The sequence below is a fragment of the Sinocyclocheilus rhinocerous genome, unplaced genomic scaffold, assembly GCF_001515625.1.
Source record: "Sinocyclocheilus rhinocerous isolate Xijiao unplaced genomic scaffold, SAMN03320098_v1.1 scaffold2882, whole genome shotgun sequence".
Taxonomy (NCBI): domain Eukaryota; kingdom Metazoa; phylum Chordata; class Actinopteri; order Cypriniformes; family Cyprinidae; genus Sinocyclocheilus; species Sinocyclocheilus rhinocerous.
Genome location: NW_015644632.1, coordinates 47436 through 71745, shown reverse-complemented (window position 1 = coordinate 71745; position 24310 = coordinate 47436). Strand labels below are relative to the sequence as shown.

Sequence of the window (24310 nt, the reverse complement as noted above, 5' to 3'; positions counted from 1 at the left end):
TATATATATATATATATATATATATGTTATTTCTTATATAACTTGACATACTAAAATAGCTAAAACTATATCATAAAAAACTAATAAAAATGACAAAAACACAACAAAAATATTAAAACTATAATAAACATAAAACATAAATAAGTAAACATAATAGTATCTCAATGATACTAAAATAACACTGCTACACATTTGGCTTTTAGCATCTGGTGCACAAATAAAATTGTATTAGATGAATCTGGTTGAACTTCTTTCAGGGTTTTTTTTTTTTTCATTGTTTATTATTTTATAGTTTTATAGTTTTGTCGCATCATCCAGAAAAGTGTGAGCTCTTTCAATTAATCAGCTCAATAATCTGCTTCAACTCTGTAAATCTTTTACAGATTTGACAGTCTCAAGCAGTATGTGAGAGTGACCTTTTTATTAAACTGAAATCTGTAACACGTTTTATTTCTATAAATGTTCATGTTGTTAAGATAAATTATGGTGCTATAAGATCCTTGCAATTTCATTGACAGGCTATTTGCCCCTATCACCACAGAACATATAGTTCCTTACTTCCCGCTGTTTAATAATAATAATACATTGAAAGTGTCACTGTACAGCTGTTCCTTGGGGTTCTGTTGGTCAAAAGTCATAACAAAAATGGCTAAAAAAGTAAAGTTAATTCTGAGATAAGCTCCAGCAGAATTTGAGAGAACATTTACTTTGATATGTTGTCATCTAATGAAATGACATTCAGACATTTTAAAGAGTAACTTCAGTGCCCAGATCATTTTTTGGGTTTCTGTATATCTTATAGACCACTACCATTCGAACGTTTGGGGTCAGTATGATTTATACTACCAACGTTTTATTTATATTTTGAACTAGACTATTTTTATATTTCTGTTTTTAGTAATTTAGTATTTTGTTTTAGATTATTTTGTTTGAGTTATTTTAGTACTTCAAGTTAAACTAACAGTTAGTGTTTATTTTCTTTAAAATAAAGAATTTATTTTCTTATGGTTTTAGTTTTAGTTAGCAATAACCAATAACATAAGTTGGCAATGACCCAGAGAACCATCATTAATAATTGCGCACTAATAATAATTGAGCACCAAATCAGCATATTAGAATGACTTTTGAACGGTGGTATATATTGATGTCATAGAGCAGATGTGTGAATGCTGAGGTCTTACCATCATCGCTTTTGGGCAGTGTGTCATAGTAAAGACATTTATAAAGTTCACAAAAGATGCCCATTTCAAATAAATGTTCTTTTGAACGTTCTATTCAAAGAATACTGAAAGAAAAAAAAGTATCAGTTTCCACAAAAATATGAAATAGCACAACTGTTTTCAACATTGATAATAATAAGAACCATTATTAATAATTGCTCACTAACAATAACTGAGCATCAAATCAGCATATTACAATGATTTCCCCAAACTTTTGAACAGTGGCGTGTATTGATATCATAGCGCAGACGCGTGAATGCTGTGGTCTTACCATCATCAGTCTTGGGCAGTGTGTCCCGACTGTGGACTTTGAGTGCAGCAGTGTGCCGTTTGCTGTAGATGTTGGTGTTGTCATAGCTGTTGTAGTCAAAGTTGGTTTTGGAGTATTTCTCTAACTCTTTGGCCAGGTTGGATCGTGGGGTTGAAGTGGGCACATTGTTTTTATAGCCGTACTGTGGAATCTCCAGCTGTTTGACGAAGCACATGGGCCTGGAACAGATTCAACCAGCGGTTTATATTGTATCATATGAATGAATGCATGCTATCCATTTCATGAACTTTGCACAGAAAATTCAACACAAATTGTTGCCTATTTTTTAACTACCCTGTTTCTAGCTAAGAACCAAATTCACAGCTTGACCTGGAGTGTCAACGAAAAAGCAACGAGGACCGGTTACCTGAGCACACGATCTGAAGCCTGGTTGGATTTGCCTCCATCACATGACGGATGTTTCTCATGGGCTTTGGCCAGTTTCTCTGCAGCCGCTATTGGACAGCCCGACAGGCTGGATGAACAGAAATAAATGTCAGGGACATGTCTTAAAAAAGACATAACAATATGTGACATATCAGTGAAGTATCAAATGCAGATTCATCAGTCTTCATTTCTGAGACTCATCATTGATGTACCATCTCTTACAATCTGCTTTATACAGTATGAAGTCAGAAGTAGAACGCTGACCCGTAAAAAAAGAAAAATCACAAAAGTGAGATCTCTTAAATGTCTCAGTTGTTTCTCATGCAAAACAGCATTATGGATTAAAAAATCCATAAAGATTATAAAGAATTGAGACTTCTTCTGCTTCTCAGATTTGCCCCCTGAGAAAAAGACAATAGAAAACACATTCCATATTGTTTGTTGTAACATCAAAAGTTGTGCATCCAATCCAATTTTCCAATATTTTGGTTGAAATTCTCCTGTGATTTGGTAGGGCACTTCAGCAAATATATGCAAGAAAATATGACCAAGACTACATGAAATAAAGTTTGGGACCACCATTGTACTATCTGGGACCAGTTTCATTAGCTTTGCTTCTATGTTAAGACTGTGTCTAAAAAAGAAAATCTAGTCTGACCAACTAGCAGTTAGCCAAGGGGTTATCAGTCTTATTTTTCAGATTCATATTAGACCAATCTACGTTTTTTTTATTCAACTGACTTAAAACAATTAGATTACTAACATGTGAGACTAAGCATTATATGCAACCGGCCACTGGGTTCTGACACAATACCAGAGATCAATGTTTGCTATTATAAGCTAGAGATTTCATTATAAAATTGTCCATTAAAGTTTAAATGATTATCCACACTAATAAACCTAATTTTATAGCTCCATACTTTTACTGTATGTCAATGTTAATTGACTGATTTGTGTCGATTTTTTTTTGTCTCCTTAAAAATTTAAAGAAAAATGTCTTAGGCAAAGTTCATACATTACTAACTTTATTAATTCTCAGAAGCTAGATTGCAAAGAATGACTGATTGATTGATTGGTTGATTGATTACTTAATATTTTGTCTTGTTTTCCAGTACAAATATCTAAACATTCTTAAATAAATATAGATTTATTCTAGAAGCAAACTAACTTTAGTTATATTAACTTATTTAGTTATATAAGCTTATATTTAGTCTTGTTTTCTAAAAAAAAATACCGGAATTTAAGTTAAGTTTTAAGCTTAATTTTAAGTTTTGAGTTTATACTTAGAAGAAAAATATGTCAATGGGGTATGAACAATAAATTGAATTCAAAGGCAAAAAAAAGATTTTTCTTACCATTGTCAGATATGTTTTCTACTTTTAAGCAAAAGTAAATTTTCATGTATTTTTAGTAAAATTATTATGTCATATATTTTATGTCATTTTGCTTCTCAGAATGTGCTGGCGAACAAATCCAAAATACTGAGTAAGAAAATATATATTTTTTTCTGTGTACAAATAAAAGCAACCTGAGAGCAATACAAGGCTCCTCTAGGTAGACCTACTAACTCAGCACACAGAAATATGAAAGGTTGTAGTAGCTGAAGATGTGTGTGTGTGTGTGTGTGTTTGTGTGTGTGTGTGTTCATGACATGAAGCGAGCTGTCAGGTTTCTGTTGGGCTGTAGGAAATGTAATTTCACTCTTGCAAGTACAAGTGAGGTGTGTGTGTGTGTGTGTTCAGGGCACTGTGGCGGCCGTCTGGAGTGGGCCGTCTCCCCTGGTGAGGTGTCAGTGAAGTGCTAATGGCTGACGCGCCCTACAGCAGCTGCTGAGAGCATTACTGAAGCACCCACTTCAAATAACTGAATGAACCATTTCATCAGCCCACTACAAACCACACGCAAAGCCTTCCACAGAGGAATGTGGTGTTTTAAAAGCTGCTTGAGTCATTGTGCATTTGTAGTACTCTACATTTTTCATCACTGTCAATCTATTCAATAAATGAATGTAGTCTTGCATTGACGTCTACGGAAGTCCTAAGAGGCCATGGATTATTCATATTTTTCTTTTTTGTTTTCTCGTTATTATGACTTAATTTTCTCGTGATCTCGACATAACGAAAGTTGTTTTCTTGTGATCACGACTTTATTTTCTCGTGATCTCGACATAACAAAAGTTGTTTTCTCGTGATCACGACTTAATATTTTCTCGTTATCTCGACATAATAAAAGTTGTTTTATCGTTATTACGACTTAATTTTCTCATGATTTCGACATAACGAAAGTTGTTTTCTCGTGATCACGACTTAATATTTTCTTGTGATTTCGACATAATAAAATTTGTTTTCTCCTTATTATGACTTAATTTTCTCGTGATCTTGACATAACGAAAGTTGTTTTCTTGTTATTACGACTTTGTTTTCTCGTTATTACGACTTAATTTTCTCGTGATCTCGACATAACGAAAGTTGTTTTCTCGTGATCACGACTTAATATTTTCTTGTGATCTCGACATAATAAAATTTGTTTTCTCCTTATTATGACTTAATTTTCTCGTGATCTCGACATAACGAAAGTTGTTTTCTTGTGATCACAAAATAATAAAAGTTTTCTCGTTATTACGACTTTGTTTTCTCATTATTACGACTTAATTTTCTCGTGATCAATCCAAGATGGCGCCGACGCTGATGGCTGCCTCCGTGGCGTGCTCCATATTTTCTCGTGATCTCGACATAATAAAAGTTGTTTTCTTTTTATTACAACTTAATTTTCTCGTGATCTCGACATAACTAAAGTTGTTTTCTTGTGATCACGACTTAATATTTTCTCGTGATCTCGACATAACAAAAGTTGTTTTCTCGTTATTACAACTTAATTTTCTCATGATCTCGACAAAGTTGTTCTCTAAGTTACACAACTGCGCCAACAGGTGGCAGTACAGAACTGAATATAACTGATGGGGTGTTGTATACTGTATATCCACCTTATTGTCCGCGTTTGGGACAGAATAAGGACCTTCTTCGTGATCGCTATAATTTGTGCAGTATTGTTCATTACCGACATTTAATTAATTCATAAATGTTAAATGCTTGAATCAATATGATTATTTTGTGTATCGTTAAGTTCTTTCTAGATGCATGAGTTTCACAAGCCGCGTTCCGTCATAAACGGAATGTTGACGTCACTGTATTCTGTTTGCACCTATATCTTTATTTGTGCACATGATTGTTAGTTAATAAGCAGGGATGTTATGTTTATCTAGGACGTGCTTCAACGATGTATTTGTAATGTGCATCTTTTCCTTATTTTGAATCTTTATTGTTAATCATTAAATGTATATTGATAATGTGATTTATATGTAAAGTGTATAGGGTAATTTAATTCAGTGGTGTTCTACAGAGTTGTAATCTTCTGTATTTTCTACATTTTTTGTGGAAACCATTCTCTATCTCTCTCTCTCACACACACACACACACACACACACACATACACACACACACACGCACACACACACAAACACTCTTTTCAAACAGCATCCAGCTTGTAACGCACACTATCAGTCAGCATATCCTACATGGCTACTAAAAATGACAAATTATATGTAATTTTATTTCAAATAAAAGAAAAATAAAGTGAGTTGAATCCAAACAGCTCTAAAGGATTTTAGAATAGTTCTCTGCATCCTTCTGAAGGCGCTCCGGTGTTGCTTTGACCATTTAAACATGTTAATTACATAAACAAAATATTTTTGCTTAGCCTACTGTCTCTGGAAAAAATATCAACAGTGATTGATTAGCCTTTATTTATGTATTGTAGACGTTATTACTAAGCGAAGCAAAATTTGCTGACATATCCACAACATAGACTACAGTAAGAGCGCACGGTTTATCTATCGATCAGATGCGTATCAAAGTTGCGTTCATTACTATAGCAACAGTAGATCAAACAGTCTAAAAAAACAACTTTCGTTATGTCGAGATCACAAGAAAATTAAGTCGTGATAACGAGAAAACAACTTTCGTTATGTCGAGATCACAAGAAAATTAAGTCGTGATAACGAGAAAACAACTTTCGTTATGTCAAGATCATGAGAAATGATTAAGTCGTGATCACGAGAAAACAACTTTTGTTATGTCGTGATCACGAGAAAACAAAAAAGAAAAATATTAATAATCCATGGCCTCTTAGGACTTCCGTAGACGTCAGACATCACTAGCAACATGAAACAAAGTTGCAAGAAATAATGTTTATTTTCAAACTGGTTTCCCAAACACTCCCCATTCATACATCCATGTCTGGCACTTTTTGAGAAAAATAGGTAGTCCCACACAGTGTTGGGTATAGATGATATGCAACTAATTATACTGAATCAACACTGAACTGACTTGAGCTGAATAGCAACATGATTTGTTAACTGTTTTTAGTAGAGCTGCTTATTGCTGAATCGAACTTGCTTGATAAAGAATGAACTTTACACTGTCATTCAACTGAACTGAACCAACTGAACTGACTGGAGCTGAAAAATGAGTCTTATTGTCTTGCTATAGCAGCTTTATAGCAGAATTTGGATTTGCGTAATTTTTGCAGTTTGCATCATTAGCTCTTTTACTTTCTTGTTTAACACTGTAATGCTGCTTTGAAACAATCTTTATTGTATAAAGCGCTATTAAAAATAAAGGTGACTTGAGTGACTAGACTTAATCTGGATTACGTAAGAATATTCCCAAAATTAAGTACTTCTAATTAGATTATATTGCATTTTAAAATGCTCAGATCACAGTTACTTTTTTATTGATTACATTACATATTATTCACACAGTAAATTATTCTTAATTTTTAGATTATCCCTAATAATAATAATAATAATAGTAATTAATAATATTTTCTTTACATCAACATGCAGGTAAACAAACAAAATAAATTATGATTTTTTTAAATTAAAATTTTACATTTTTATGATTTAAGTATCAGTTTATCATCAACTCATGAACCACCTGCAGTTCTTTCATAAACCCCAGTTTGGGAAACCTTGATGTTATGTGACATTTAATGCACTTCAAGTTGTTGATAACAAAGGATGAAATATATTTTCTTTATCTTTGTATTTTTTTATCAATGTGATACAAAACAATCCTATACAAATCAATGTGATAAACAACTTACGTCAAAAGTAATATAAATGTTATCAAAAATAGTCTAATTAGATTAGAAATTAGAAACCAAAGATAAAACTGAGAAATTTGCTGAGGGAAAGTAAGTAGGCAGCACTGTGATTTTGACTCTGTAAATAAAGATGCTAAGAATGAACACAGAACAGGTTCTCTCATCCAGACAAAGTGGAACTCACCTCCTGTGAGAGTTCCTGTTGCTGTTGACGTGACCCCGGCCCGTGCAGCCAGGCGTAGGGCACTTTAGAACATTTTCATACATTGCAAGAACTTGACAGCAGGCGAGAGAAATAGGGTGGAAGATTAGGAGTTAGAGGCCCACAGTTAGTCATCTGCATTAGTGTGAAACACTCGTCATTATCGCCAGCATGCTCAGAACCAGAGACATCAAACAGTGGCATGCAAAGAACTGCTAATGGAAGAACAGTGGCATGCACATGCACCATGCAGCGCAAGTCATGCTACAAATAACATTCTATTCTATTCTATTCTATGCTATTCTATTCTATGTATATTTCATGTAAAAAAGCCTAGTAACTACTAGTAGTTAAAAAACTATTAATTAGTAGTTTACGTAGAGTAACTTCAAAGTGTACTTCCATAAACTAAAAAGTGGGATAGTAATTATACAGCTACTAACAGTATGCTTATATATTCATTAGTAGTATAGTTCACAGTGTTGAAGTACAAAAGTAAAACTTAATCATAAACTACAGTAGTTGTGTACTCAAAGTTTACCACCATTACATTGAAATATACTTAAAAGTAGACTTTTATAAACTAAAGAGTAGGCCAATTCAGTCACAAGAAGTGTTGAAATAGTACACTTAAAAGTATACTACTAGTACGTTGATTTTAGTATACTTAAAGTACACCTGGATGATATCCTTAAACTGCACTTACATTAACTTTATCAAATGAATTTGAAGTGTTTTTCTTTTTTTGTAAGGTTCTAACCACTATAGAGGATCTAATGGGATAAACAGGAACTCATCTCGACACTGACTGGTAATGCAAGCATATGAAACTCACAATATTTACAAATACTTAAATGTAGTTAGTAACAAGGCCAGAAATTATTATTTAAGTATTTAAGCAATTTTTCACTTTATATACGTAATGCATTTTAAAAAAGGGGGTATCACTTTATACTAACTTTCATTTACTTTATAAATGAACATTATACCATTCTATAATGCTGTAGGAACCTGAGCTAGAAATAGAATTAATAATTAATTCCCTTATAATTGAGTTAATTTCTTACAATGCTTACACACCATGTGAACTATTCTATTCTATTCTATTCTATTCTATTCTATTGTATTATATTCGATTCGATTCTATTATATTCTATTCTATTCTAGCCATACAGTCAAAGGTATATTTTAAGAATTTAAATTATTACCAAAATAGGAATCAAGTAGTAAATCTAATGTGCCAAAACCATATACAGAAAATAGTAAAGCTTAAAACTTACTTTAAGTATCAAAACTTAAAAAAACTAGGAGTTTACAAGTACACTATACAGCTAGCAAACTAACAGTATACATACACAGTAAGTTCACTTGTAGCTCTGTACACAACGTTTAACACAGTTACACTTAAAGTACCCTTAATAGTAAAGTGTTTTAAACTACGAATTGAGCAATTAAGTCATAGTCACAAGAAGTATTGAAATAGTACACATTGATTTTTAGTATATTTACTGTATAAAGTGCACTTGAAAAATACACTTGAACTTATACTTGAACTTAAAATGAACTTGAAGTAAAATCTGGGCATCACTTTATAATAATTTTCATTAACTTAAACATTATAATATTCTATAATGATTAACAATAATGCTTAATGCCTAACAAAGCATACCTTAAAAGCTAATGAACCTGGAAATAACCTTCAGATTCTATTCTATTCTATTCTGTTTAACTGGATTCCCTGCTGCTAGCTTGAAGATGGTGTAAGTAAAATTTGATGCTTAGTTTAACACACCAGTGCGGTGGATTGTGAGTGATGCAGAAAGACGGTTTCACAGAGAGCTCTGACCCTGATTGCATTCTCATCATTAGCTGAAGCTGTCAGCTAACATTAGCTCATGCATCCAGTCATCTGCAGTGAGGTGCTGCCGCTCTATATTGTTTCAGCTCCGCATTTGTCTTTCATTTGCAGTAGACGCACGTTAACAATCAATGAAATCACCGCCCAAACACTGCCTCTCTCTGATCCCAAACTCTATTATACATCCGTGCATGCCTTTGTCTCCTCTATCCATGACCAACTAAACTCCCTGCCGACAGCAATTAGATTACTGTTCATTAGGACGCTGGAGTGGGGGGCAGAGAGCGTGGGTCAGGGTGAGCAGACCAGCGCTCTTCCGGTGCTCAGCTTCATCATTATCAGCTCCTTAATCCTTCACCCTCATCTTCAACATACTCTGACATGTTCATTACCGAGCAGCAGGCAGCATCCGCTACCTCCACTGACTGAGACACATGCCTTTGTGTGTCTGAATGCAATTACAATTTCATTTAAGATTTATACTGGATTTGCATTAAGGTGAGTGGTTTTACTTAAGAAAAAAAAATTCTGTGCAACATGATGCATTCAGATTTTTACATTCTCTCTACTATCGTCTTAAAATTGTCCAAAGTAACACTTCAAAGACAGTTCACCCAAAAAATGCACATTCTATCATCATTTACTCACCCTCAAGATGTTCCAAACCTATATGAGTTTGTTTCTTCTGCTGAACACAAAAGAAAATATTTTGAAGATTGTTGGCAACCAATCATTTGACAGTAGCCATTGACTTCCATACATATTATTATTTATTTATTTATTTACCCACCCATACTATGGAAGTCAATGGCTACCATCAACTGTGCTCAAAAGAAGAAAGAAACTCATACAGGTTTGAAACACCTTGAGGGTGAGTAAATTATGACATCATTTGTATTTTCAGGTGAACTCTTTAATTAATTTTAATTGGTTTTGTTTAGTAAACAAATAACTTCATATGTCAACTACAATAACCAATAACTTCATTGAGTTAACTACAGATTTCTTGTTCAGCAAATATTCAGTTAGTAACACAATAAACTGATCTGTCATTTTAGTAGTTATATATAGATATAGTTTTATAAGACACTTAATATGTGAAGTAAACTCTGCTATTTTTTGTTTCTGATCACCTTACAAAGCAAAAATATCAGGGAAGGTTGTACATAGACCTCACCACTTGACACAAATCTCAAGAATGGTGACAAAAAGATGAGCTCTTAACATCACAACACAGCAAATAACTTACAAGTTTAAACAAAAGTCAGCAAACAGCGAAACAAAACTCCTATAACAGTAACAGCATAAATTCTTCATGCTGCAATGCATGCTGGGAACTCACAAAAAACGAAGTGTTTGAGAGAGGCGGGGCATATAGGACCTACAATAATGTACAGTATTTGAAAAATAATGTTTTTTGAACATTAAAGCATGTCAACATATTCTGTTACACCAAATACACAAAATAATGATCTTTAAAAAAGCATCATATGACCCCATTTAACATTTCAGCAATCAATTTGTTATTAGATAACACATAGATATATTCTGTTGGTTTGACATGGGTTTTATGTAGTTTCAAGAAATTCCCATTTCTTAGGTCCCTTAATGGCGGGTTCACACTGCACGATGTTAGCCCCAATTTTCACTCGCTGACAGTTTTGTGGAAATCGCCGACAAATGCCCAAAATCAGAGGTTCATGTTAGTGACAGTCGAGTAGTGTATGTTATCAAAGACGCGATCTGAGAGAAGCGCCGATGTGTCACCGATGCCCGTGAGATATTTGGCATGCTAAATATCTGGAGGTGTCGGCGACGCACAGTCCTGCAGCGTGAATGTGCCTTGACTGGAAATGACATCGGCGATGCCCTACAGTCAATGACAGAGCACAATACAGGGTAGAGCCCTGCGCGGGACTGTTTTCTTAAACCCGCACCCGCCCGCTCCCGCTGAATGTATGACCAGGACCGCCCGCTCCCGCAACCTATGTGTTCCACTCCCGCCCGCGCCCGCAATGTTTGTGTCCACTCCCGCCCGCTCCCGCGGACTTTATCTCAGAGCTTGTGAAAATTATACACAAATACTTAAGTTAACATCCAGAATAACAGACTTTAAACATGATTGCGTTTAAATAAGATGAAGTAACCAATGCTAAACCAAAGCACCACACATGACAAAAACATTGGGTATTTTTTTATTAGCTTATAAAACATTAACCGTCCAAACAAAACAGCAACTAGCGGCACCTCAGTTTTTAAACGCAGGCTAGGCCTACTGCATACACACGCACCAAACAATTAACTAGGAAATAACTTTAACATTAAATAAATAAACACAGAGAACTTTGAAAATAGGCTAGATATAATTTTAACAAATTAAATACAAAACGAAAAAATAAAATAAATAGAATGCTTAAATATCTCACAGATTTCACATTCACAATAGCTTGCTTAACCGGCTATTGCAAAAAAGAAAATAAATAATACTAAAAAAAGAGCTTGCTTTGACCACAGAGAATTGTGCAGGTATGTCGCCTCAGGGCAGAGGTGCCAGATTTATGTCCGTTGTAAACGAACACTTTTGCACATTTATCGCAACGTACAAAGTTTAACTCTGTCCCATTTTTTTCAGTGACAATTGAGAATTGTTTCCAGATATCTGACTTGCCTTGCTTTGCTTTTGTCAAGTAAACAGCCGCTTTAATTCTCTTCTCAACTTCTTGTTTTGACTCTATTTCTACTACACGCCAAATCCCACCGTTCCCCGCGGGTCTCCCGCGAAATTTTCTGACCGCCCACTCCCGCCCGCAGCAAAGGTAAAACCGCCCGCTCCCGCGAGATTTGCGTTGGGTCCCGCGGGTCCCGCGGGAGCCCAAACCCAATGCAGCCCTCTAATACAGGGCAAGGGAAAGTTCGGGGGGAGGAGTCATAATAGACCTGCAACAGAGCATCAGCAAGCAATCATTCTCTCCATATTCTTCTTTGTTTCTTTTTTATTTTTCACGGCAAATCATTGTACAGACAACTTGGACTGCAAGATTTTTGCAGGCTACTGTTTTTGACGGAATTAAATCATTCTCACATGATAATGCCTGTCTCTCGCATGATCTTATGTTATTTTCCATATCGATTCTCGTGTCTGTTTGGTTGTGAAACGTAGTTTGTAGACAAGGCAGAGTTGTTGGCAACAGTGTTAATTTCGTTGACGAATAATTTTCGTCAACGACATTTTTTCCGCCGACGACAACAAGAGGATAACGAACTAAAACTCTTTTTGAATGACAAAAACTATGACGTAAATCTATTGACATTTTCGTCAACGAATAAAAACGAGACGAAAATGTTATGGGAGGGACGATTTGGGAAGAGATTAATTCAGAAGGAATCTGCTGCGTGGCTCTGATAAATGGCATTTTAGTCAAAAGACTATGACTAAAACTAAATCAAAATTTGCTGTCAAAATTAACACTGGTTGATGATTCTTCCAATTGAGTAGTTGTGTAATGTGTGACCAACCAATCTGTCATGTAGTGCACACACAACAGCAACTAGATATTACCCCAAACAAGTTGTGCAGTGTGAGAAGAGCAGCGATCCGACGATTTTGAAAATCGTGCAGTGTGAATCCAGCATAAACTGGAACATATGTAGTTACTTTTTTCTCTCTCTCTCAGTGAAGGACTCTCAGAACATGGTCCCAAGGTCACTTACAAAGACTCGTTTCAATTGACAAAAAGGATTGCCAAGATATCCTGTCTGCCATCTTCATGATCAAGTTTATTAGCAGATTTGGAATATCAAAACTCAAGCGATCAAACTGATCATCTGTCCAAACTTGATGAGAACTGAAGATCACACTTAGAATCTTAGAATCCTTTTCAAAAGATTCAAGGTTAAATCCCTCATTTGTTTTTAAAGACAAAAATAAATTGTGGTTACATACCCACACTGTAAAAATGCTTGTATTCTTTAAAAAATTTAAAAATAAAAATGCAATTACATGGAGTTATGCTGTAAAATAGTGTGAAATGTATGATTTTTGCAGGTAGAAACTATGAATTATGAAAAACATGTTTTCCCCTATATTTCCCATATTTATTTTCAGTAATGTTCATTAAAGTGTTTAATTACATATTGTGTTCTTAAGAGGATGTTTATTGCATTATTGTAGTGTCATGCGGATGCAATAATCGCATGCCAATGTGCATTGGCTCGTTTAGTTTACACTCGAAGTAGATTGGCCCCTCTAAGCGAGATCCCAATTCGTCGGTCATCCGACGTGACGTCTCCGTTCCCTCCTTCGGGGAACGAGGGTTACATACGTAACCGAGACGTTATCCTGATAATGTTTTGTCTTTGTGTTTATGACCCTGTGCATGTTATCATGTTTTATGGACAGATCATTTACAAAGAACTCTGATTCACCATGTGGTTTTCTAATGTGCCACCTGTATTATCATGATGGTTATCAGTGCAATTTAAGGTAAAAAAAAAATGGGGCCATTTTTAATAGTTCAAGTAGATCACTATATTATGATTATATTCCTGAAAGACATATATGGTTGTATGTAATATCAGAAATATTGTCACTGTATATTTTACAGTGAATTACTGACAATCACAGTTGTTGTTGTTTTTTTTTACATATTTTTTTTGAAGTTTTTACCATTAATAATGAAATAATAATTAAAAACTACAACAATAATGATATTACATAAGACAAAACATGGTTTTTAATATAACTTGAAGATGCTTACAGGATTATAAAGAAAGAACAGCCACTAAGTGACTCAGCATAACGAACCAAACATTCAGTAAACATGTGTCATATGTCACGGTCCACACTAAAGTGATGGCCGTCTAAAAATGCCCTTGCAATGCCACTTCAAACTGTCTTGCCAGCTGGACACTTTAAAAGCAAATCTTTTTGTTATCTAATTCCAGCCTGTAGTCAAAGCCATCAGTTAGTTTGACTGCCATCTGGTTAATTTGTGAATAAAACACACGCAATTTTTGTATGCATTTTAATGAATCGCATAAAAGAGGTTTGCTCAAGGTGAATGAGAGGAAATCTGTCTGTAACTCTCATCGGATTATAATTATTACAGGTTATTCAACTGGATTTAATTGAGCATCTAAAACAAAATGAGAAATCTAACCAGCTTATTAAACTGGCCTCCATTAAGATAGCATTGTAATTATCAACAGAAACAAGCAATGCATTCATGCATGTCTATGATATTGCGATGGCTGCTCCTCTATTGCGAGAAGTTGTCTCCTAAGCTGAAGGGTAGATGGGTCATTTCCACTATGCAGTATACTTTCATGTCGACGACCGTGTTTTTTCAGATGTATTTCCAAGAAAAAAACATCGTCTTATATTCGGGTCAATACGGTATATAATCTTAACACATTCTGACCTAAATTATGTTCCAGGGACACCAAAATATGCTTTACTTACTGTAAATTTAATCAATGCTAATCAACAAAAACAGTATATTTAAATATTTTAATAGTCATGTCCATCGCATTGGACCGTAAAAATGCTTGGCAAATAATTTCATGTTTTTTATGTATTTATTTATTTTTTGTTTGTTTTTTAATTTAATGCAAAATATTGTAGAGGGAGACTGATACAGACAGAAATGTCAAAAATGTTACAACCATCCCCAGTCCCCCCATCGGGTGTAAAAAGAAGTATTTTTGTAGTATTTTGAATTTGGAAGTAAGCAGTATTTTGAATATCACTGGCTATTGGAATGTAGTTAAAATTAAAAAAAAAGAAAGAAAGAAAAAATACAATTGTAAAAAATCTGTCCTGAAATTCTGTCAACACTTTCTTAAAGTACAAAAAATGTAAAGTTATAGAGCTGAAAAGGTATTGCATAGGAATGAGCAGATGTTTATGTGTGTGTGTGTGTTTGTGTGTGTGTGTGTGTGTGTGTTGAGGAGGACGGCACGCAGAATGAACTGAAGACTGGGTCACACAAACACATACAGACACACGGTCAACCAATGATTACGACCTCTTTTCATAAATGCCAGCTTGAAAAACAGCAAAGGTTTAAAGGACGAATGCAAGCACATGTGGCACTGAGGTTTAGAATGTTGTGCTTACTTTCTGGTGGGACTCTGTCTTTATGAGGACATCCAGACAGGCTGCGATGATGCGGGTACAAACCCGTCACATGACCTGTGCCGTCACAACCAGGCGCTGGACACCGACTCTCTTTTTTCCCTGACCGTGAGGAATCTGAACACACACACAAACAGAGAAATAGGATTAATCACTGATTCATTTGTTTATAGATAAATATGCAAGTGATCTGATAAAGTTTGGTCCTCATTGCAGCTTATTCTGTCCAAGAACTGCCCACTTAGACAACACAATAACGCTGACCGAAAGGCAAAGCAGCAAAGCAAAGTTATTTTTGCAACAACTGAGGATGAATAAACCTGAAATCACTGATACGATAATGATAGACCAGCAAAAAAAACAAAAAAACAAAATATTTTTTTCAGTGCAAATGTACAGTATTTAGTTTTGACCTTCCAAAAATACTAAGCACGTTAAATTTTTGATCAGAATATATTTGAGGATTGTTTCCTCAGTTGTTTCCATGTGCCTCAAGGTCTAATTCCATGAACCTAGAAATTATTTGATCCTGGTATTCGCTACTTTGATACTTTAATATTTACTCAAAGAATCATTGCAAATGTAACAAACAATTCCAGTAAAATATACATATGTTCAAACTTTAATGTCTACTAAATTGAATTGATTACTAACATAGAATTTACTTTTAAAAAACTTTGCCTGAACAAACTTATTGAATGTAAAAATTATATTTGTTTTTTCCATAGTATTTACTTCACCACATAATAATTGTTATCAGTTTAATCTGTGTTACAAACTTTATGAATATACACTACCGTTCAAAACTTGGCAGTATTATTTAAAAAAAACTATTAATTTTTTTAAAATTCTTTTATTTATCAAGGATGCATTAAAATGATCAAAAGTGACAGTAAAGACATTCATCATGTTAAAATAAATGTATAGTTCAAATATATGTTAATGTTTCTTGAGCAGCAAATCAGCATATTAGAATGATTTCTGAAGGATCATGTAACACTGAAGACTGGAGTAATCATGCTGAAAATTCAGCTTTGCATCATAGAAATAAATTACATTTTAACATATATTACAATAGGAAACAGTTATTTTGAATTGCAATTTGAATGGTAGTGTAGTTGTGACCTTTTGTCCTTGTTAGTGTTAGTGTAGTTTGTACAGGCAGTGGCTGTCCTGAACCTGGATCTGTATATTCACTGTAGAGGGCATCTCTTCCAGATTGGCTATGTTTCAAACAGAGAGAGCACAGGACAGTGAGTGAGTGAGCGAGTGAGTATGCTACTGTTACCACTGATTAAAATTTTAAGGATGGAGTAACCTGGTAACGGGCATCATGTTGCCTCCTGTCTCAAAGTAAGCTCAAAACAGACAGGAATAGCATGAGATCACGTGAAAGATGTGGGCTAATTTTTGGTGAGATTGAAAATAGAATGCAGAGCTACTCACATTTTTTGTGCTTAAAACAACAACTACTAAAGTTTTGCAACTGGTAACAAACACACACATATACCTCGGTACATTTCATGAAATGTCCAGGTCAAATTCCAATCATCTTTATGATGATGAATTCAGTAGTTTGCTGCTATTTTTACACATTAAGAAATAAACTGTGTTTTTGGGAAGAGTCATCTGAATGTGTGCATAAAGTGTTTTAATTATATGGTGTGGGTCGTATCAGAATTTGCATTGTCTACAATAGAGCAGGTGAATGTTAACCTTCAGTAATATATCTGAATACACAATTCATAAAACTGTATACAAAAATCCCCATGCAGCAAAATACTGAAGTGCACATCCACTGGACACTTTAAAAATCCATAAGGTCATGGGACAGGATTTATGAATGTCAATAAAGCGACGCATATATAGATCATACTATTATTTTAACGATCACAAAGCAATTATTTGTTCAAAAGAAGTACCTAATCAGAGAGTATGCGATTTCGGACGCAACCTAAACATTGCAGAGAATCGTTCACTGACTGCCGCAGCTGTAGATACTTTACTGTGCCTTACTATGTTAGTCAACACATCAAAATAAATGTACTTTAAAGCATAACAAAATATATATTAACACATAATTATGTAAAATGTCAAATTTAAAGTTAAAGTACTTTTAAGTACATTATTACAAAGTGCACTTTTTAACTTCTCTCTTTAAGTAAACTTAAATGCCCCTTTATTTCATTTATATTGTATTATGTGCAAGTACAGTTTAGTAGTATTTAAAAAAATATATTTACTATTAAGATTTTGAGTACACAACAAGTAGTACACTTCAAGATTCTAACCATCTAATAAAGTCTGAATCCTCTGACTATTTTGCAGCCATTTCAAAAAGAGAGAAAACAAACGAGAGGGAGAGAGCGCAGCTGAGCCGAGTGGAATACATATTAGAAAGTGCTGGATATTGATTGTGGCTGCGGACAAGCCATGCTTTGCATAGCAAATGGCCCCCATTACCATAGCGTCTGTGGATAATTAATGTGCAGTCAGTGGTCCTGTCGTTTGTTATCGGTCATACTGATACTGTTCAATTTCCATCTCCGCCTTGTGCCTTCTTTAAGGAAGAGCTCCTTCCATAACTGTCAGGCCTCCACACTTTTTATAAATCATAATGCCCCCTGGTTAGGCAGCGTCTGTCGCTATCTCTGCCGCTGCGAGATGTTATCGCGGTGTAATGGCTGAGCGTCCCTCATTATTCTGCCATTAGAGAGATAGTGTCCGCCATGCATGCTGGCCAAACATCCTTTCATGCGTGCTGTCAGCCCTTCCTCATCTGGAGAACAGCGGATGAAAATTCTCCAATTCACTCTTTAGTTAGTCTGTAATGTTGCTGTTTGAGCATTAAAATGGCAACGAGTGTTATCACTGTGTCGGAGACACGCTAGCTTTCCCAAGGCAGACGAACTTAGAGTGGTTACAATCATCCGGGTTTAAATCGCGTTCAAATTTATTTGATTTTGACGCAATATTTATACTGAAGCTTGCAGGCGGCTATCGTAAGGGGGGCATGACATTTCCCGACCAGGTGTCGAGTGCTGCCAATCACAACACACACTGGCCCAGCTAACCAATCACAGCACATTTCGTATTTCAGAAGGCGGGCCTTCATTTGATACAGGAACTATTCGAGCCGTTCATGCCAGACTGGGGAGAGAGGTGTTGTAATAATGTAAAATATGTGAAAAATAATGTGTTTTTCGAACAACCTAGTATGAGAGCCTGTTCTAGTACACCCCCAAAACAAAATCAAGACTTTGTAAAAGAGCATAATAGGACCCCTTTAAGGGTTTGTTCACCCAAAAATTGCACTTCTGACATCATTTACCGGTCTTGGTCTCGAGACCATTTTTTGAAGGTCTTGGTATCAACCGCATTTGTACTCTTTCTCAGAATAAGAGGACTTTGGATTCCTTTTTCAAGACTGGTCAAGACCTTAACTGCCGGGCACTCAATTGCTGGTGCATTGTCTGACTTGTTTGTTAACATCATTACTGTGATTGGATGTAAAACTTCCTGCTTCATATGCAATAAGTAATTTATTTAATTTGATACTGTTTTGCTGGGTCAGAAATTAAAGGTGCTGTATGTCTTTTTTTTTTTTGACTGTACTAAAGCATAAAAACACCAAAATATGTTTGCCAATATTTAGGAAACATGCTAAGTTCACAGACTTGTTTCTCTGAGAATCAATGCCACAGCCAGTTATTTTACTTTGAAATTTGTGTTCTGCGTCGGAATGTCTGTTTTTGTTTTGGTCTGTGTGACTCCACCCACTGCCATTTTACCCAATAGTATTTCAACACCCAGGGTTGCCACTTGGTGAAGAAAACAGCTTATTGCAGCCATGGAGGCCAGCAAATGAACTGGGTCAGAGACTGCACATTCTACCTGACATAAAAAGCCCTGGAATCCATTGAAAATGTTCTAGGAAAAACAACTCTCTCCAATATTTTGGATTTGGACTGCAGTACCTATTTCAAATGCTAGCTCTCAATGTTACATACTGTACCTTTAACAGGGGATTATGTCATATATGTCACCAAAAGCTGCTTTGAACAATTCTGTTGAATAAATTATTCTGTGACTCCCTCATTTATTGATTTGCCACCACCTAACTTAGTTTCATGTCTAAATGTATATATATTTTTTAATCATATTTCTATATTTAAAATTGTATATTTTGTTGAATAAAGATTGTTAAGTTAATTTCAGCTTCCTAGTGTTTTTATTTGTTTGCTTATAGAAACCAAAGGAAAGTTCCTACACATAAAATTTACCTCTGCAATGACGTTTTATTATTTTATCAAGACATTTCTCAGGCAGTAAATATGGATCTTTCAGCTTAATTTGAGAAGTGCTGTTCTAGTCTTGGTCTTGACTCAGTCTTAACCTGCCTTGGTCTTGTCTTTTGGTTTCAACCCTTCAAAGTCTTCGCCTGGTCTTGGTCTACCGGTTACTTATGTAACCTCGGTTTCCTGAGATAAGAGAATGAGCGTTGCGTTAATCACGCTATGGGGAAACTCCTCATAGCGCGACAGCCTACACAACGCTCCTTCCCTTATCTCAAGGAACCAAGGCTACCTAAGTAGCTGGAGTGTTCCCTTTCGAACGGTCTCTCCCGTTGCGTTAATCACGCTATGGGAAACACATCCAATCGCTATAAGCAAGTGCAGAATGAAGCCGCTCTGCAAGCCCAGCCCCGGAGCACCCATACTTAGGGCTCTCCTGTAAGCATGAGCTAATAATGAGACCCGACTGAGAACTACATAACATGACCTTCCCCACTTACAAAAGGGGGTTAGGTAGATTAAGCGGACAAAATCCATGCCTGCAGGGCAAGGACATCCAAGTTATAAAATCTGGTGAATGTAGATGGCCGCACATATATCACCAATACAAATTCTGCTGGACCAAGCCCAGGAGGAGGCCATCCCTCTGGTGGAGTGGGCTCTCACTCCCGCTGAGGCGTAAGCCAGGGCTATAGCATCCACTATCCAGCGAGTTAGTCTCTGCTTTGTGACCAGCAGCCCTTTAGAGTGGACTCCGAAGCATACAAAGAGCTGCTCTGAGTGCCGAAACGGGCCAGAGCACACAACATACACTCTAAGAGCCGGAACTGGGCAGAGTGGATTAGGACCCTGCTCACCTTCTGAATTGGGGAGCGCTAGAAGATTGATGACTTGTGCTCTGAATGGAGGGGAGAGCACTTTTGGCACTCTACAGTGGTTAGGCCCAAACTGAAGACATGAAGCACTGACCGACAGTGCTTGCAGGTCACCCACTCGCTTGACCGACGCTAAAGCTAGAAGCAGGGCAGTCTTAAGTGAGAGGGGCTGCAAGTCAGCCGACTGGAGCGGCTTGAAGGGAGGGCCTCGTAGGGCCCTAAGGACTATAAATAAGTCCCAAGTTGGCACAGTATGAGGGTGAGTCAGATTCAATCACCAAGCTCCCCTCAGAAACTTAATGCTCAGGTAATTTCTGCCGATTGACTGGCCAGCCACGAGAGAATGATTCGCCGTGATAGCTGTGACATATACTTTGAGTGTGGAAGGGGTGCGCCCCTTGTCCAACAGCTCTTGCATAAAAGTTAGCACGTAGGACACGTCACTAGAGAACGAGTCCTCATTCCGTGCTGCACACCAGTCAGAAAAGACAGACCATTTAAGAGCATAGAGACTTCTTGTAGACGGAGCTCTAAAAAATGTCTTCTGAGGCAAAGAGGTCCACATCTGCCCTCACAAAGACCAGACCAGATCATTTGAACCATTTTGGGATGTAGTCTCCATTCTCCTGGAGCTAAATTGCCCCTGGACATCATGTCTGCTCCCTGGTTCAGTCTGTCCAGCACATGAACTGCTATTAGTGAAACGTTTCTACGGCTCCCTTTGCAAGCAGTGTTTGCACTTCAGACCGGAGAATGTGAGTATCATTGTCCCGTACCAAAGTTTGAATAATACCTCTGAAGCAAGGCAGCCTGTGAGCAAACTGAGGCGGGTAACCTCGTTCTATGATGTTTAGAACCCAACTTGACACATCCGGGATAGCTTTCCAAGCCTGAAGCCAGATGGCAAGTGGTCTGAGTTTGTCGAGTGGCAGTTCACCACACGGGGGCAGGGAACTGTCATTCGTGGTAATGAGGATAGGAGAAATGCACTTTTGAGTATGTGGGTCTGCTATCACAGCGGTAGTTTGTTTGGGCAGGTGCTGAATGGGGAGGACGAGCCCAACTTGAATGGAGCTTCCATCACTCTGTGTTGAGTGGAGGGATGGAGAGCGGGTACAAGACTTCTTCGAGGGAGTTCTGGCCTCAGCGAGAACTGACCCTCTCCTCTTCCTCTCTGCATTTGGAACAGGATGGCTTCTGAGGCTCAGGGTCCAAAATCACTCTGGGGCGGGGAACTTGACGCCTAGGAAACAAGTAGCATTTTGCTGTCCTGGGGCGCTGCTGAAGCCCAGGCTCAGACTTAGGTTGGGGCTGAGGTGGCACCGGTTTGGCAGGCTGCTGAGCAACTTGTAACAGCCGCCGTACTGGAGCACTTTGGCAGGAAGTGAAGCATTGCCTGCGATGACTTCTGTGTCACTGTAAACCAGTCGGCAAACCCTTCCACGGCAGGGCCAAACAGTCCTTTGGGAGAGACTGGCAAGTCTAGGAAGGCGACATTGTCAGCATCCCTGATCTCGGTTAGAATCAGCCAAAGGTGGCGCTCCAGCACCACCAAGTTGGCCATGGCCTTGCCAATCGCCTGCGCAGTGGCCTTAGTAGCACTCAGAGCAAGTCAGTTGCTTTGCGCAGCTCTTTGAAGGCATTAGAACTCTGGCCGGACTTGTCCATTAAGCGCTGAGCCAGCCACTGAATAAGTCCTGTTCGCTAGGACTGACGTGGTCCTGCAGGGCTTAGATGGGTGCGCTGCATAGGCTTTTAATCCCAGTGCCGATGGAGGGCACAGATGCTCAGCTTCCAGAGGGGGGAGCTTGTTGTAACCTCGTTCTTCAGCGCCGTCAACAATGCTGAGAGCGGCAGAAGTGGAGGGATTAACACGCACTGAGTAGGGGGCACATCACATCCCGGTGAGTTCCTCGTGAACTGCCAGGAGGAATGGGGCAGGCCGCTGGTGGGAGGATTGTTGACGGCGTCCTTTCAGGAACCACTCATCAAGGAGGCCATGGACAGCTCTTCCGGAGCCGACCAAGCCAGGCCGAGATCCTCCACAGCCTTGGTTAGAGCGTGGATCAGCTCGCGGTCCATGCTGGGGCGTGTTGTTTGCGTCAGAAGAAGGGTGTCGGGGTCTTCGCCAGAACACGCCCACTCTTCTGCATCTGAAGCCGTCAACAACATGGAGTCATCCATGACAGCTTCCTCCTCCTATTCGCTGAAGGAAATCAAGCCACTTGCAGCTGACAAGGGGCACTGATCCTCACGTGTGAAGAACACTGGTGAATCAAGGCATTGAGGGGAGATTGAAGCATGCAGGACCTGAGCCGGCGTGATTTCACTCGAGCCCGGTGTTTGAGCCTGGCTACTCCGTTGTTTCTTCTTCCAATGTAAGGGGGGAAGCGGGAGAGCAGGCCGGGGAGGACCGCCTTCATGGAAGGAAGCGATCCGCGAACGGAGAAGGGCGAGACTTATGTTCTCGCAGTGAGAACATTCCACCTCGGTGATCGCAGCCTCTGCGTGGGCGCTGCCCAGACAGACGACGCACTTACCATGCCCATCTGCATCGTGCAGGGAACCCCTGGGAGCCACACTCGTGGCGTGACATTTGCAAAAACGCCACAGTGGAAATTTGCTCAGAAAATATGCTCTTTTTAAAAGCCGGATGGTCACAGGGGAAGGCATCAAGCTTCTTCTCACGGCGGTGAGCTTATGTCCTCTCTTCTCTTCAGCTTCTTGCTTGCAGAGTCAGCGAGGAGATGATCTTCATCACTAAAGGAGAAAATTTTGACGAAATGTCAATTAGAGCTGACTTATATAGCAGTCAGCTCCACCCCTTTTAGCGAATTGAAACGCCATTGGTTCGTGCAGCTACATGAACGTGATCAAATCAGGCTTCAGTATCAGAGTAAACAGGAGTTTCCCCATAGTGTGATTAACGCAACCGTTCGAAAGGGAACTACATATAGTGACCATCACTGTCATCATTTTGAATCAGTATTGTAATAATTAGTATAGTTATAATAAACTAAAACTAAAAAAATGAAAATGGAAAACATAAAAACTGATTCTAAATATTAATAAAAACTATAATAGTATCTCAGTGATTCTAAATTAACACTGAACTAACCATTTTCAAATGTCTTCTTTATGTTTATGAATTATTCTCTTTGAAAACTGATCTTTTATGCTTGTAAAAGTAACAAGTCAGAGTAACATTTTCACAGTTTTGGGGATAAAATAATCTGTCAGTCTAGCTCCTCTGTCCCTGGAGAAAAATAAATAAACCAGGAATCTCACTAAAACCTCTGAATATGCACCACTGATTAATTTCCCAGTAGGTTTCTCCAGCACCACAGCTATATTTCCAAGCAGAGCTCCTTTCTGGGTTTATAAAGAGGCAGCGTGAGCACAGACTGTGTCCCTGGGATAAGATTTGCTGTTCTCCCGGCCGTGCAGATCACCATTACTTATGCCTGACAAGCTTAGCCTGTGATGTGGCCATGCTGGCCTGTTTGAACAACATTAAGCCACTGCTGTTTGCACTGCAGGCATGGAGATGTTTGAAATAGCTTGTCCCAGGGGTCAGAACGGGACCCCTCTCAAAGCAAAGGAACACAGAAGAGCACTGAACCTTTCCACTCAAACTGACCTATCTACTCTAGCAATGTTAAAGGAGTAGGGTGATAATACATTACATTACATTACATTTAGTCATTTAGAGCAATGATATACAAGTGCTATAACAAGTCTCAGTTAGCTTAACGCAGTACACGTAGCAAGGTATTTTTTAAATAATGTAATAAATGAAAAGAAAACAGATAGAATACAAAAAGATTAGAAAGCAAGTGTTAGTTTTTTTTTTTTTTTTTTTTT

General features: G+C 37.6%; 1 protein-coding gene across 3 annotated transcripts in view; it reads right to left on the bottom strand.

The window, feature by feature from the left end:
• LOC107758718 (myelin transcription factor 1-like protein) overlaps positions 1 to 24310 on the bottom strand; it is a 105471-nt gene that overhangs the window by 41055 nt on the left and 40106 nt on the right. For all 3 annotated transcript variants that reach the window (XM_016576518.1, XM_016576519.1, XM_016576520.1), the window contains exons 7-10: positions 15259 to 15393; positions 7265 to 7355; positions 1898 to 2005; positions 1492 to 1709 (exon numbers count right to left, since the gene is read on the bottom strand). In XM_016576518.1, coding sequence (XP_016432004.1) covers positions 1492 to 1709; positions 1898 to 2005; positions 7265 to 7355; positions 15259 to 15393 — 552 coding nt within the window. The remainder of the gene's footprint in view (positions 1 to 1491; positions 1710 to 1897; positions 2006 to 7264; positions 7356 to 15258; positions 15394 to 24310) is intronic.